This window comes from Cavia porcellus, unplaced genomic scaffold, assembly GCF_034190915.1.
Source record: "Cavia porcellus strain 051 isolate PalLab524CR breed Dunkin Hartley unplaced genomic scaffold, mCavPor4.1 scaffold_22, whole genome shotgun sequence".
Classification (NCBI taxonomy): domain Eukaryota; kingdom Metazoa; phylum Chordata; class Mammalia; order Rodentia; family Caviidae; genus Cavia; species Cavia porcellus.
In genome coordinates, this window is record NW_026947505.1 from 9,163,747 (window position 1) to 9,180,456 (window position 16,710).

General features: G+C 37.2%; 1 protein-coding gene across 1 annotated transcript in view; it reads left to right on the forward strand.

The window, feature by feature from the left end:
• Positions 1-16,710, forward strand: part of Vta1 (vesicle trafficking 1) — a 73,125-nt gene that overhangs the window by 20,893 nt on the left and 35,522 nt on the right. Inside the window, exons 2-4 of the mRNA XM_003465650.5 lie at positions 3,873-3,967; positions 14,030-14,157; positions 14,747-14,822. Coding sequence (XP_003465698.1) covers positions 3,873-3,967; positions 14,030-14,157; positions 14,747-14,822 — 299 coding nt within the window. The remainder of the gene's footprint in view (positions 1-3,872; positions 3,968-14,029; positions 14,158-14,746; positions 14,823-16,710) is intronic.

The window sequence follows — 16,710 nt, forward strand, 5'->3', positions numbered from 1 at the left end:
CCCTAAGGTCCTGTACCAGGCAATAGGACCCATCAGGCTTGAGTACCGGGAAAATGGGAGTATTGTGGGGTGACTGGGTAGGTTTAAGAAAACTGTTGTCTAAAAGGCACTTCATTGTGGGTTTAAGTCCCCTTAAATCTTGGGGAGCAATAGGGTATTGGGGAATGCAGGGAAAAATTGAAGAGTCCCTGAGATGGATTAAAACAGGTGTGGCATGTGTAGCCAGAGTGGGATTGGATGTGTCCCAAACTATGGGATCAACCAGAGAAGGAGGAAGGGGAGGGAATGGCTTTGCGACACATTGTGAAGCTGTTTGGAGGATTAGGGCTGTGGAAAGAGAGAGAAAATAAAGGAAAAATTAAGCTTTTGAAGAAGGTCTCTACCTAAAAGGGGTGTGGGACATGTTGGAATTACTAGGAAGCTATGGGTAAAGAAAAGAGTCTGGAATCAACATGGGATAGGCCCAGTTTGCAGAGGTTGAGTAGGCTGGCCTTCAACGCCCACAACAGAAATCAAGGACTTACTACAAAGTCCTGAAAATTGAGGAAGTACACTATAAGTCACCCCCATATCTACAAGCAGAGATATTATCTTACCTGAAACCTCCAGGGAGACTCGGGGCTCTGACAAGGTTACCGGAGTGGGGGCTGTGAGCCCCGAGCCCCATCAGTCTTCCACAGCAAGTCAAAGCAGGTCAGTCAGCGATGAATCTGACATTGACAGAGTCTCCTGTGAGGGCGAGGGATTAGAGGATGGCTTACCCGCTCACTGGAGGCTAGGACAGTCACTCTTCCAATGGCCCTTAAGGTAGCATTTATGGACATGGTCCTAGAGGGATACCAGGGTTGGGGCAATCTTTTGCCCAGTGTCCTTGTTTGCTGCATTTAAAGCACGGTCCAGGCGGGACTCAGGAAGCCACACCTTGTTTCGGATTTCTTGTCCTGCGATCCCCGAGTGCCACTGCTAAGAGATCAGACTGATATTTAGCAAACTTTAATTTTTGAGCTTTCCTTCCCTCTTTTTGAATTTTTTCTCTGTTGTTGAAGACACGGAAAGCTAATTTAAGTAGATCCCCTTTTGGAGTTTGAGGGCCATGTTCAATCTTTTGTCATTTTGCACGAGTATCAGGAGCAGACTGGGAAATAAAATAAGAGTTAACAGTTATCCCTTCATGAGAGTTTGGGTTCACATTAGTAAACTTAATTAAGGTTTCCTGAAGCCAATTTAGGAACACAGCGGGGTTTTCATTAGCCTCCTGGACCTGTTCTAAAAGTTTGTTACAGTTATTGTGTTTGTGAGCAATATTATTATGGCCCACAATCAGATACTCAATCATTTTATGTAATTTTGTCGAACCTTCACCGTTTTGATAGTTCCAGTTAGGATCTTGTTCTGGCTCAGCTGCAGACCCAGGGTCATTATCAGCAGCGGTGTTTGCCTTATGTCGCCGATCAGCTTCTTCTCGAGCTTCTTGCCACAGCTGATTTCATTCTTGTGAGCTGAGAGTGGTATTTAGAATCACATAAACATCCTTCAAATGTAAATCATAACATTTAGTAATAAATTCAAATTCCCTGATACAATTCTGTGGGTCAACAGAGAAGCTATTTAACTTATGGGTAATCTGAGATAAGTTGGAAAGGGAGAAAGGCACATATATATTAACAAGTCCCTCGGGGCCAGCTTGCTCCCAAAGTGGTAGCAGAGATTGAGAAGATTGCAGAGTAGATGGTCATTGGGCAGCCATCCGTCCGGTAGACTCATGTGAGCAATTATCTGTAGAGTGGCTATAAAGCGGCTGCCAGTTACCCTGGGATGAGGAAACACTGGCAGATGGTGTCTCACTGTGTGCCTTGCAGCGATGAAATTGCTGTCCATGACACAGTGAACCGTCATGTGGTCTGCAACAGGGTGGCTGTTGCTGATCACAAGAGGAGCCACAAGGGGGTGCCCCTTGACCGTGAGATCTGTCCCAAGATGGCAGCACCCTGTCATGTGGCGAAGGACCACAACATGACGACTATTCCCAGCACAAGCTGGAACAGTCACGAGGTTTGCCGGAAGGAAACAGCAACCTAGACCTATAGTATGGTGGGCTGGAGGTGAGAATGCTGTAGGGGACAGAAAATTTTCAGGAAAATAAGAAGTCGGAGACTGCAAGGAAGTGCTAACAGAGGGATTGGAGCCACTGGGGAGTTATGGGCTCTGGGAGAGGGAGGGGAAAATGATCGCACAGCGGGAGATAACTGCAACACAGCGGAATTAGAGCTGCTGGGAGAATTAGGGGTTGAGGGAGGCTAAGACAGTGGTGCGGCGGGAGATAATGATGAGGAACAGTTTTGGGGGTAGGCAGACAGCGGCTGGTAAAAAAACTGGGGCTACTTCATGGAGCAGATCATGAGGGCAAGAGGGGAGAGTTTGTGGCACAGCAGAGTTAGCTAAAAGTACCGGGGCAGGGGTACAAGATTTAATGAGAGACGGGCGTGTTCTCAGAACAAGGAAAGCCTGTACATAAGGGATCTCTGTTAACTTGTCGCCAGACTGACAGAAATTGTAGAGGTTTTTGAGAATACAGGGGTCAGACATCCCCTCTCTGGGCCAAGGGCTGCCTGCCGATAAGTGGGTAGGTCGGCCAACCCTCCTGGCAGTAAAAAGTTAATTGTTTAGTTTTTATGGGGCTTTTTAATCTTTAAGAGTATGTAGATTGGAAATTAGGCATTGCATAGGCATCTTTCGGGAATTAGAAAAAACATTTCCCATGACTAATTCAGGCAAGAAACAAGCCATGGCCTGGAGGGTGAGCTGTCACTCGTCCTGTGGTGCCAAATGGCGATTAGGGTCGAAAAACTCGTATATTCCAGTCGTCACTGAGAGATTTACGAGTGGAGTCCACGTGGGGTCAGTAACAGTTCTGCCCGTGAGAGTGTGAAGCTCTGAGGGACGTGAGGGTCTTACAGTGTGGGCGGTCCAGAAAACTCTGCCTTGGGCTATCTGAATCCAAAGAACATGAGAGATTTTCGAGTGTGGACACAAGTTGCCCAGAAAGACCCTGCCCTGGGCTGTCTTAAGGACATGAGAGTGTCACGAACCCAGGCAAAGGGGGAGAAAATCTGCCTGGGGCCGAGCCCAGCACCAAGAATTCTCCGGAGTTTGCTCACCTGAGATTAATTGGGCTGGTGTTGTGTGCAACTGGTTGGCGACAAGTCAAGCAGATACCGGGAGAGGAAAAGCAGATAATTAGTCCAGGATGTAATCCAGTTCATGAATCAACTGGGGACTCAACTGGGTGTGTCCCAGGAGTCAGTTGCCTGCCAATTGAGTCACGGCACCAAATGATAAGATTATATCCAAAAGATGAGAAGTATAAAACAAAAGTGGCCTTTATTCTGAGAACATGGAGAGAGAAAACCAAAACACAAGACCACTGGAGTCCGGCTCTCTCTCTGGCGGACACATGGCATGGGGGGTATGTAAGTAGCCTGGGTTTGGGGTGGAACCTAAAGGAGCATCAGGGATGCATGGGTAGCCCATTGGTCTTTGTTTGGCGTCATAGGTAAATTCCTAAGGGCGGGGAAGATGGAGTCCCAGGTAAATTCCTAGGGGTGGGGGAGATAGGAGCTCCTTAGTTCCTAATCTAAGGCTTTACCAGCTACAGTGTCCTGTTTGGGCCAAAACTCTTTCACCTTTAAATTATTTCTTAAATTATTTGGATAATTTTGTGTTCTGTGTATTTATAAATCATAGAAAATCAAAATTTTATTTTAATTGTGCTTAAGTTTTAAATTGCTCGTTAAGCAAAACATGTATTGTAAACATTCAGTCACTTGAAAGGAAGTTATGCTTATATCAATTTAATTTTCTTTTCTTTGTAGGTCGGTTATATGCTATGCAAACTGGAATGAAGATTGATAGTAAAACTCCAGAATGTCGTAAATTTTTATCAAAGCTAATGGATCAATTAGAAGCTGTAAGTTAAAAATAATTTATATCTGATTATGTTTTAAGTGCCATTTTATTTTGTGTAAGTATATGTGTGTTGTCAATTATTTCTTTCCTCTGATTGTACTCAGCAGTGTGTTTTTGCTACTTAAGGAAAACCATGTTGGTATTTTAAAAAGTTACAACATACAGGAGTTGTACCATAAAGCAGCTTCAGATATCTTTGCGTACATGTTCTTTCTTCTTTCTCAAGGTTATGTGTGGTAATTGGTGCTTTCTTTCATAAGTGGTGAATCTTTTCTTACCTTTCCTCATGCAGTCTTTTGGATAATTTCTTTGGGAATTTTTAAATAGCTCGTATTATAATGAAATGGATTATTTCCTTAATGAAAGAGATGATGAAGGATATGGTATCAGTTGCTTGTACTCTCTTCTTGTGTTAGTGCCAGGGCAAGATGCTCCTGTGGTTCAGGCGTCTTTCTCCCCTTGCAGGAATGTGATAGATGATTCGTTATGACTTTAGTCTTCAACATGCTGTAACTTCACAGGTCATGGTGAAGGAAAAACTAGATCCTTGCAGTTGGTGTTAGTGCATAATGAATGTGGTTCCAGCCATATTCCTCACTTACCAATCAGGGCTCCTCCCTATTATGTTATGCCCATCTCCCCCTGGTTTCTGTTTTAGTTGACCCTGGTACATCCCCCTCCTCCAAGACTTTTAGCATTGATATTTAGCTTACTTTCTGTTTGCTTACCTACTCAGAAATGTTTTTGGAGTGGTACTTGGAATTGCATGGAGCTACATTTCCAGTCCTTTTTTGTTTTTTTATTTTAAGATAGGCTCTTCCTAAATCACTAACTTACCTAAGAAGGACTGAATCTGCAGTGCTGTGCCTTTCAGACTCCTGGGATTATAGGCATTTCCCACCATACACTACCATAACCTGTTTATTTGATCAGATGCATGTTTTGCTTAGGAAAACAAAATTTAGACACATAAAAATATATATACTCATCAAGGGAGAACTCATTATTTTCAGTGTTTTTCCTTATTACTGGAAAGGTACTACTCAGATCAAGGCTTAAAGAACTACCCTAGCTGGTTGCATTAAGCCCCTGGAGGTAGTGGTGTTTCTAGCTTGGTGTGACTCTTGCCTCCTGACTCTTTAACTCCTGTCATCTACATACCACCCATGGGGGACCTGGTGGCACCACCAAGGGAATTTGGCTCCCTCCTCCCCTGAAAACCTATCTGGAATTCATCTGTAATGCTACTTCTCTACGTACAAAATAAATATGAGGACCAGTGCGCAGGTCCTGAGTGGGCTGCAATGGCCTCCCCACCCCAAGCTTTGCTTGGCGGACTGTGGAGTTCTAAGCAAGAGGCTAGGCGGCCTGGGGTGAGTGCCCCGCACTTTCCTCTAAGTCCAGTTGGTTTGAGACCCTTGCTCAGCCCTAGAAAGGGAACTTCGCAGCTTCGGGGTGCACTGAACCAGCGCGGTGGGTCCTGAGCAGGCCTGCAACAGCCACCCTGCTCCTGGCCATGCTTGGTGGACTCTGGAGTTCTAAGCAGGCAAGCGGGCGCCATCAGTTCCAGAGGCTGGGCTTGAGCTGGCCTGCCTCACACCCAATGACCCTCTCTCAGTCCGAGGAACTGGATGGCTAGAGTCCCAAGAGCTGAGGGCATAGAAAAGGATTTCAACAGACCCTGGGGAAGCCTTGAAATAACACTTGAAACACAGAAATATAGGAAGATTACAAAACAAAAGACCAAATTACAATCTCAAATCTCCAGCCCATCCTAAGAAACCTTAGAAGCTATGTACATAGAAGAAAATATATGCCATACACCTGAAATATCAGACATAATAGCAACTGAAATAAAGAAGCAGCTCCAGGAAGCTTTAAAGGAATTCAAACTAGAAATAATCTCCCAGGTAAAAGAAGAAATGATAAAAGAAATGGAGATGCTGAACATATCTAAAGAAGACACAGTTAAAAAATTGGAGGAACTAAACAAAAAGATAGAATCCCTGGACGAGCAATATAAGAAACAAACAACACATAAAGCAGATGGAAACAGATATACAGGAAATCAAAAATTCAACTGAAAGCTATAAAAACTGCCTCAATGAAAGTGAAGATAGAATTTCAGACCTCGAAGACAAGATTGCAGCTAGTGAACAGGAAAGGAAAGATCTTTTAAAAATAACAAGGATTCAGGAAATAACAATTCAACAACTACAAGATGACACGGAAGAAAAACAACGTAAGATTGATAGGGATTAATGAAAAAGAAAGGGACAACTTAAAGGATGTCAAGAGGATATTTAGAGAAGTAATAGCTGAAAATTTCCCAAACATGAGATTGGAAACCAACATCAGGATCAGTGAAGCATATAGAACTCCAAATAGTCATAACCAAAATAAAACTACACCCAGACACGTAATAATAATCATCCCAGAAATCCACATAAGAATAGAATATTCTGAAAAGCTGACCGAGAGAAAAGACAAATCAGGGGCTGGGGATTTAGCTCAGCAGCATAAGCACCTGCCTTGCAAGCGTGTGGTCGTGAGTTTGATCCCCGGTACGAATAAAAAAAAAAAAAAAAAAAGAAAAGAAAAGACAGATCACTTATAAAGGAAAACCTATCAGAATCACAGCAGACTTCTCAGCACAAACAATAAAGTCAAGAAGAGCATGGAGTGAAGTATTCCAGGTCCTAAAGGAAAATGATTTCCAACCTAGACTGATGTAACCTGCGAAACTGTCCTTCAAAATCGATGGAGAAATAAGATACTTCCATGAGAAAGGACAGCTGAAGAACTTCGTGATCGCCGAGCCAACCCTGAAAAGAATTTTGAAAGACAGTTTAGATACACTTAAGAAGAAACCACTAAGTAAAGCAGACAAACAGCACAGAAAGATAAAATGCAACAGTAGAAAGATAACATGTCAACAGTAAACCAACATATAACAGTTATAACCATTAATGTAAATGGTTTCAATGCACCAATTAAGAGAAACAGACTGGCAGAATGAATCAAGAGACAAAATCCAACCGTATGTTAGAAACCCATCTAACCCAAAAGGATACTCATAGACTGAAAGTCAAAGGATGGAAAACAATACTTCATGCAACAGGAACCCCCCACCCCCCAAAAAAGCGGGAGTAGCTATTCTATTTGCAGACAATGCGAACTTTAAACCAGTAATGATCAGAAGAGATAAAAAAGGTCACTACATACTGGTTAGGGGAAAACTTCAAGAGGAAGAGATAACTCTTAAAGATATATCTTAAATATATATACACCAAATTCCAGAGCACCTAGTTATATAAAAAAAAGTATTAACAGAAATGAAAAACCAAATTAGCAGTAAAACACATACCATTGACACCAAGGGACAGATCAACCAGACAGAAAATCAGCAAAGAAATAACAAAACTGAATCACACCTGTGAAAAAATGGACTAGACATATACAGAGTGTTCCATCCAACAACATCAATACACATTCTTCTCAGCAGTACATGGGTCATTCTCTAAAATACACCATATATTAGCTCGCAGAACATATTTAAATAAATGCAAAAGGGTTTAAACTATCCTTTGCATGTTATCGGATCATGGCGCTATGAAATTAGAAATTAATGATAAGAGGTACTGCAAAAATCCCACAAACACATGGAAGCTGAATGACAAACTCTTGAGTAATCAGTAGGTCACAGGGTAAATTGAAGAAATTAAACAATACCTACAAGCAAATGAAAATACAAATACAACTTACTGGAAGCTTTGGGATGTAATGAAAGCCGTCCTCAGAGGAAAATTTATTGCACTGAGTTCCCACATCAGGAAAGCAGAATGAATACAAAAAAATAACCTGATGTTACACCTCAAACATCTAGGAAAAGAAGAGCAAGTCAAGCCCAAAGCCAAAAGAAGAGAGGAAATTATAAAAATCACAGCAGAAATCAATGCAATAGAGACTAAAAAAAGAATCCAAAGAATCAGTGAGTCAAAGTGTTGGTTCTTTGAAAGAATAAATAAAATTGATAAGCCCCCAGCCAACCTTATTAAAAAAAAGGGAAGAAAAAACTCAAATTCATGCAATAAGAAATGAAAAAGGCGAAATTACTACAGACTATAGAAATACAGAAGATCATCAACACCTATTTCGAAAACCTCTACTCTCAAATTTTGATAACAGAGAAGAAATAGACAAATTCCTAGAAGCTTATGAAGTGCCAAAGCCAGGTCAACAAGATATAAAACTGCTGAATAACCCAATTTCTATCAATGAAATTAAAAATGTAATTAAGTCTTTACCTACAAAGAAGTGCCCAGGCCCAGAAGGATTCACTGCAGAATTCTACAAGAAATAAAAAGAAGACTTAATGCCGACACTCCTCAAACTCTTCAATGAAATTGAAAGGGAAGCAATCCTTCCTAAGTCATTGTTGGAAGCAAACATTACTGTAGTACCAAAACCTGAGAAAGACCCAACTAAAAAAAGAACTATAAGCCAGTCTCCCTAATGAACACAGATGCAAAAATCCTCAGTAAAATACTGGCAAACAGGATGCAGCAAATCATCAAGAAGATTATACACCATGACCAAGTGGGATTCACCCCAGGCATGCAGGATGGTTCAACATATGTAAATCAATAAGTGTAACCCACCATATCAGTAAAGCCAAAAGTAATCACATGATCATTTCTATAGATGCAGAAAAAGCCTTTGATAAGGTCCAACATTCATTCATGATAAGAACTTTACAGAAAATTGGAATAGATGGTCTTTACCTCAATATAATAAAGGCCATCTATGACAAACCAATAGCTAATATCATACTAAATGGCAAAAAATTGAAAGCCTTTACTTTAAAATCAGGCACAAGACAAGGATGTCCCTTATCACTTCTCCTATTTAATATATTACTGGAAATACTAACCAGACAAGTTAGACAAGAGAGAGAAATAAAAGGGTTAAAGATAGGAAAAGAACAAGTTGAGGGGCTGGGGATTTAGCTCAGCAGCATAAGCACCTGCCTTGCAAGCAGGCAGTTGTGAGTTCGATCCTTGGTACTGATAAAAACGAAAAACAACAACAACAAAAAAAAGTTGAATTATCATTGTTCCCAGATGACGTGATACTCTACATAAAAAAACCCCAAAACTCCATTGAAAGACTCTTAGATATATTAAATAAATTCAGTAATGTAGCTGGATACAAAATCAGTACTCAAAAATCAATAGCATCCCTATACTCTAACAACAAAATCACTGACAGAGAAATGAGAGAAGCACACCCTTCACACTAGCAACCAAAAAAATGAAATATTTAGGAATTACTCTCACAAAAGAAGTAAAGGCCTATACAGGGAAAATTATAATACACTGAAAAAAGAAATTGAAAACAATCTCAGAAAATGGAAAGACATCACTTGCTCATGGATAGGAATATTGTGAAAATGGCCATTCTCCCAAAACTCTTATATAGATCAGTGCAATCCCAATAAAAATACCATCAACATACCTCATAGATCTCAAGAAATCACTCCTAAAATTCATCTGGAACCAAAAGAGACCTAGAATAGCAAAGACAGTTCTAAAAAGCAAAGGCAAGGCAGGAGACATCACAATCCCTGACTTGAAGTTATACTATAAAGCAGCCATAGTAAAATCAACATGGTACTGGAATCAAAACAGAGCCGAAGATCAGTGGTATAGATTAGAAGATACAACCACAACTGCAAACACATTCAACCACCTTATCTTTGATAAAGGAGCCAAAGAGGTTCACTGGAAGAAGGACAGTCTCTTTAATAAATGGTGTTGGAAAAACTGGCTCTCCCTATGCCAAAAACTGAAACTAGACCCATACCTATTGCCATGTACTAAATTAAAATCTAAATGGATCAAAGATCTGAATATTAAAACAGAAACACTAAATCTATTGGAAGACAAATTGGGCAAAAAACTTAAAAGATATAGGGGTAGGTAGAGAATTCATGAACAGGACTCAAACCGCATGGGAAATACTTCCCAGAATCAATAACTGGGATCACCTCTTATTAAAAGTCTGTATGTCAAAAGAAATCTCCAGCATAGTGAAAAGCAAACCCACAAACTGGGAAAAAAAAAATCTTAGTGAACTGTCCCTCAGATGAAGGACTTCTGTCTAAAACATATAAAGAATTTTAAAAAATCAAACCCCCAAAATTCAAAGATCCAATCCAAAAATGGGCATCTGAGATGAATACACACTTCTCAGATGAAGAAATACAAATGGCAAATAAATACATGAAAAAATGTTCATCATTATTGCTCATTAGAGAAATGCAAGTTAAAACTATACTGGGATTCCATCTCACTCCTGAAAGAATGGCCAGGATCAAGAAAACCAGCAACAACAAATGCTGGAGAGGCTGTGGAAAAAATTGAACTCTCCTGCACTGTTGGTGGGAGTGTAGACTGGTACAACCTTTGTGGAGGTCAGTCTGGAGATTTCTCAAAAAGCTGGGATTGGAAGTCCCATTTGTTCCAGTTATTCCACTTCTAGGCATATTCCCAGAAGAACTGAAAGCATCATACCACAGTGATATATGTGCACTCATGTTTATAGCACCACAATTTGTAATAGCCAGATCTTGGAAACAACCCAAGTGTCTATCAACTGAGGAATGGATAAAAAGGTTGTGGTATTTTTACACAATGGAACACTGCTCAGCTATAAAGAAGGATCACATTGAGATATTTATAAATAAATGGGCACAGCTTTGAGACTATACTCATAAGTGAAATAAATCAAACTCACAAGTATGAATACCGAATAGTTTCCCTAGTGTAAGAAATGATGTAAATACATAAAAGTATATGGTAATCATGATTCCCCATTATATGGCTTTGAAGCCTATAAAGTTTTCACTCATTAATTGGAATGGTTTTATTCTGGGCTGTTTGATTTTATTGTCTGTGATGATATGAACAGCTATTTTGAAGAAAAAGAGACATCATAATAGCTAGTGCTGACTTAATGTCATCTTGTTTTGAAGTCCCATCAAACTATTGTTCTGTTTTCATTAGTTTTATCATGTTGTGTATTACTGGATTTTATTATATTTGATAGTATAAACAAAAATTTTTATAGGCAAAGAGATAATATAGAAACCATTATTCGTTTTCTGTTAGCTCGTTCTAAATACCTTGTAATACTTTCATCCTCTTGAATGGTTTCACACTGTCTCGATATGTTTGATGCCATAGTATACAAAGTTATACCCAAGTATTTCAAGAAAAGAGACACTATGGTAACTACTATTAATTCGGGTTATCTTGTGAAACATATGTTGCTTAAATTGTTCTGTTCTGACCTGTATTTTTGTTATGTCCTCTTTTATCTCAATCTCCCTTTTTAAAAATTTATATATTTTTTATTATTTTTTAATTAAGGGAAAAAAATAAAAAATTAGCAGAATATATTATAGTAACTTTTTTGATTTCCTATTAACTTGATTTGAAGCCCTGTATTGCTCTCACTATCTTGTTTTGACTGATTTTACTCTATTCTGTTTTGTTTGATAGTATCAAGTTTGACGGTATAGGCAACTACTTTGATGGCAATAAGATTCACTATGATACCCATTCTGGTTTGACTATTATCTTCTTTTGAAGTCCTGTAATGTCTCCAGTGTTTATGTTTTATTGGTTTTTGTCTGTACTGTTTTGTTAAATTTTATTATACATAATGATATAGGCAATTCTTTTTAAGGTAGCAAGAGGCATTATGGTAACCATTGTTGATTACCTTGTATTCTGTTTTCTATCATACTGTGTCCATCCTTTATTTTGACTGACTCTGCTTTGTTTTGTCACATTTGGTTTAATTCTCTTCCAAAAAAAAAAAAAAAAAAAAAAAGGAATAAGATCTGTGGGAGTAATAAAACCCAAAATGTGTAATTGTTATTGTAAAAAAGAGAGGAAAAGAAAGTTCTCTAAAGGATACAATTGCAAGTGTGTTTAGGTGTGTAAGATAGATGACCATATTACTAAGTTTTTGTTGGATCGTTGAACACAACTGTTTGCAGTCTCACTGTTTGAATGTCCACTTTGTATGCTTTAATTTTGTAACTTGAACAACTATTTCTAAGAAGACAGTATGTAATTTAATAACTAATGATTTTTTACTGTTTTTTTTTTTTTTTTTGAAATTCTATTACTTGTACCCTTTTACTGTTTTGGCTTTTTTTTTTTTTTTTCTTTCTTTAAATAAAATTTAAAAAAATAAATTTGAACACTCTTTGTGGGTAGTGTTAGGACTAGTGGGGAATATATTCACAATATGGTTGTATATTTCTAAAATTCCAACTCCCAAAGAGATTCTATACAGACTATGTCTATTAATTTCACAGTGCTGTGTAACAGTAATATCAAATGCAGTAGTTGTTGGAAAAGACAAAGTTCTTTTATTATAATGAACACAGCCAGGAATCTTATTTATGCGGGACATTCAGGAGTTGAAATAACAAGTAGGGCAAGTTTGCTCCCAGGGAAGACTCATCCATCATTATATGTTTGTTTTACAATTTAAAAATTTTAAATACATTATACCTCCCTTGCCACATGGTTTCTATTGAAGATGAAATAGCATACTTCCCATTAAACTTTCCTACAATTAAACCTAAAATTTTGTCTCCACAAATTAAATCTCCTACAGACATTAAATTGCTCTGTGTTTATTTTGTTTGTCTTATGTAAAATTCTGAGGCTTTTTTATTTGTTTGTTTGTTTGTTTTAAAAACAGTGTCTTACTGTTTAGTTCAGGCTGACCTTGAACTCAGTGTGCAATCCAGGCTGGCTGAAGCCATTTTTATATTTTAATTTTTCACTTTATAGCATCTTTTAAAAAAAGCAGTTTTTAAAAAACAATGTGATGCTCAAGTCTGAAATTACTGTTTTATTCCATCATGACAGTGTTGAGTAAAAAGTACTGTGTCATTTTTAAAATATATAAAGTAACAGTGTATATAAACTGGCAATTTGTATAATTGGAAATTGTTTTAATTTGAGGCATTAAAATTTAAGACGCTTCTATAATCTGATTTTGAGTTTATCTTATACCTTATTTAGATATAGATCTCTTTTTAATTCATTGTGAGCTGAGAAATACTAGGGACACTAATGGTCCTTCTATTTTTAGTTTTTTTTAATAGAAAAAATTTAAATGAGAATATATTGGGCCAGAGATATAGCTCAGTGGCACAAGTGCCTGGCATACACAAGGTCCTGAGTTCAATTCCTGGTACACCGTAAACAAATGATAATATGATGAAAAGTAACATAGTAAAAACTTCAATTATGTGTACTTGTGTTGGCTACTTTTTACTCATTGCTGGGACAAAATATCTGACACCCAAAATGAAGGAAAGGAAGGTTTATTTCTTTACAGTTCTTGGAGGTTTCAGCCCATACTAAGTTGGCTCCAAGGCAGTATAGCACAGCGGGGCAACTATTCATGGCCACTGCAAACAGCAAGGCTGGACCCAACAAGAAAGTGAGATGTCTTCTTCCCACAGATACGTAATATCCTGGCTCCACCCCTGGGCAGCTGAAACACTTACAGCACCAATTGGAGTACTAGCAACAAACCAATCACAAACATTAGATTTGGTAGAGCCCATAAGTGCATAAGGCTTGGGGGCCACTAGCATAAACCATAACAATACTTAAGTAAGAATTTTTAAATTTTCCTTTATAGTAACAATACTTGCTGTATTATTATTTAGAAATATTTGTCTTCACGAGGATATCTGGCTATTATCTTTTTATTCTCATTTATTTTGAGCTTTAGAGCTAAATTTTACTTTTAGGTTGTCATGAGTTCATAGTTGTAGAAAAATTGTATTTTGTTCTAAAGACTTTGGGCTGAGAGAGAACAACTTTTTGTTTTGGGAAGAGTTCAGTGACATGGCTTAGTGAAATAAATATAAGGTAATTTACTTAAAATGATTATTAGAATTGTTTGTGCTTCAGTAGACATTATAGGCCTACAAACTTATACCTGTAATGTGATTTTATTTTAGCTTAAGAAACAGTTGGGTGATAATGAAGCTGTTACACAAGAAATAGTTGGTTCTGCTCATTTGGAGAATTATGCTTTAAAAATGTTTTTGTATGCTGACAATGAAGATCGTGCTGGACGATTTCACAAGTAAGTAGAGAGGAACATAAAAAAATTATTTTATCAGTTTGGTTGCTAATTATATAGGGCTTTGTTTTTTGGCTTTTTTGGGTTTTTTTTTAATACTTTCTTAGTATTAAGATAATTTTGGGTCATGAATGTGAGCCTAACTTTGCAAAGAAAATGGCTAAAAGAACTACCCAGGACAACTCAGTAAATGTTCCCTTATCAGCTAGTATTTAACGTACTTAAATCATAGCCTTGCCCAATGATGTTGATTTTAAAAATACTCCAAGCAACTCAAATGGTTTTTAATTATTATGATAATATTTCAATACAAAGAAATGCATTATGATTTGAAATGGACTGAAATAATAATTACATTTCCTATAGTCAGAATCATACAATAAAATCATAGTATTTTGACTTGTAACATGAATATTGTTGCTTTCTTCTAATAACCTTCACAAAGGAGTTCCATTGTGTCCTCAAACTTTGATTTTGAGAACATTAAGATCAGAGTGCTTTTGTAAACATTAGAATTTTCTCTTGCATGACAGTACTACTATATTTTAATATTTTTCATTTAATCTAGACTACTTCTTTTTTTCTCTTTCAGAAATATGATCAAGTCCTTCTATACTGCAAGCCTTTTAATAGATGTCATAACAGTATTTGGAGAACTCACTGATGAAGTGAGTGTACATTTTTATTGTCTTATTAACTGAAGATAAGTAATGTTGCTCTTTATCTGTTTTCTTAATGCACTATTTAGTTAGAGCAGTGTGTCCATCAGAAATATAATGGAAACAATGTAACTAAAAACTTTTACCACTTTTAAAAACAAAAAAGAAATAACTGAAATTATTTCAAATAATATATTTTATTTTTTGTAGTAAGTTCTTTAAGTCTAGCAAGTATTTTGCTCTTTCTCATATGTGTGGCTACTGTTTTGGACCACACAAGTTCAGATTTTCTTATGGGTTCATATGCTATTAATCCTGTGTGTTAGTTTCTACACTGTTATTTGATGGACATACCAAAAGCAAAGACATTTTAGGATTGTTTTTTCTTGTTTTATCTGTAAATCAGATAAATCAAAGTGAATCTTACTACAAGTACTTGAAGAGAGGAAACTGTCTCATTCTCCTCATATGTCTTTAACATTAACCATAAATTTACATATGGAGCAATATCAAAATAAAATAGTGACTGATTAATACTTAAAATGTTGTTGTAGTTAACTTTTCCTTTTTATCTGTAGATGGAAATAATATTCAGACTGTTTATCCAGAATTTTCTTTTGTAACTCCTCTATTTTTACTATATTTATATTATTTATTATTTATATTATTTATTATCACTCCCCTAATATTTTTATTATATTAGGTCTCATTTACTTCTGTCCCTTTCCCAATATATTTTCCTTTCTAACTTTATGTCATTGCTTATAGTTGTACAAACTAAATAAAGTCTACATTTTTTTTAGTATTTAACTGGGACTTTTGTTTTTACTTTAAATTACATTTTATCTGTCACTGTTATGTATTTTAACTCTCCCATTTGTGCTTTAGCTATGTGTATTCACACCTTTTATCTGTGCCTTATAAATTTCTTATCAGTTTTCTAATGAATTTATTGTTTTGTAAGCTTCTCATATTCCTGTGACTCTCTGAGATTCAGTAAGTTTTGCAAATAGAATCACCAGAGTGTATCTATTTTTAACTTCATGCTTTAAAGCAAGGGGTGTATCAGAGACCCCAGTACACCCAAAGGAATGGACGGCGAAGATTTAAATAACTGAGATAAGTGGTGTGATTTTAGAGCTCCCTGAGAGAGTTCTAAACCCTCTGAGAGTTCGAAAACTCTGGTATCTAAGATGGGATGTCTCTTGATTGCCTATATTTATTTAGGGAGTTAGAGTGGAAAACACAGGAAATTGAACAGACCTTGGGAGTGGTCTAAGGACTTTTCTAAGTAACAAATTATGTTAACTAGGAGAAGTATCTTAGGAGATGATCTCCATGTTGCATTTCACTACAGGGTGAAATGCCTGTGACTACAGTCTTTACAGTTAATTGGAGTTGGAGCCAGGTGTCCTCAGCAGTTATCTTTTCTAGCCCCAGCCATGCAGCAGCCCTGCTTGTGTGTTCAATTTCCAGTTTCAGCAGTTTCTGTAATACCTTATTGCGTAATCTGTTGTCGTCAGTATTTTTAATAGGCTTCCTTTGATTGTATTTTAGATTTATTCCAGTACTAGCAGTATTTCAGGAATAGATAACATTTTTACCTTCTTTCCATCATAATTTTTGGTTAAAGTTAAATGTTACTAACTTAGGAAAAATATGAAAATTGCCAGTAAAACATAATACTGTTCTTATTTTTTGTTTCCACTAATTTTGGGTGGTGAGATTTGTTCCCTCTTGGATGTTGCATTCTATTTGGAGGCCCAGAATAACTACGATGACATATGGTACATTAATGAAGAAATACGGGAAAAGTAGTTACTTGCAACACCTGCCATTTGCCTGGCACTGGGCTTATACATGTTACATGTGTTGTGCTTCACCTTTCATAATTCTG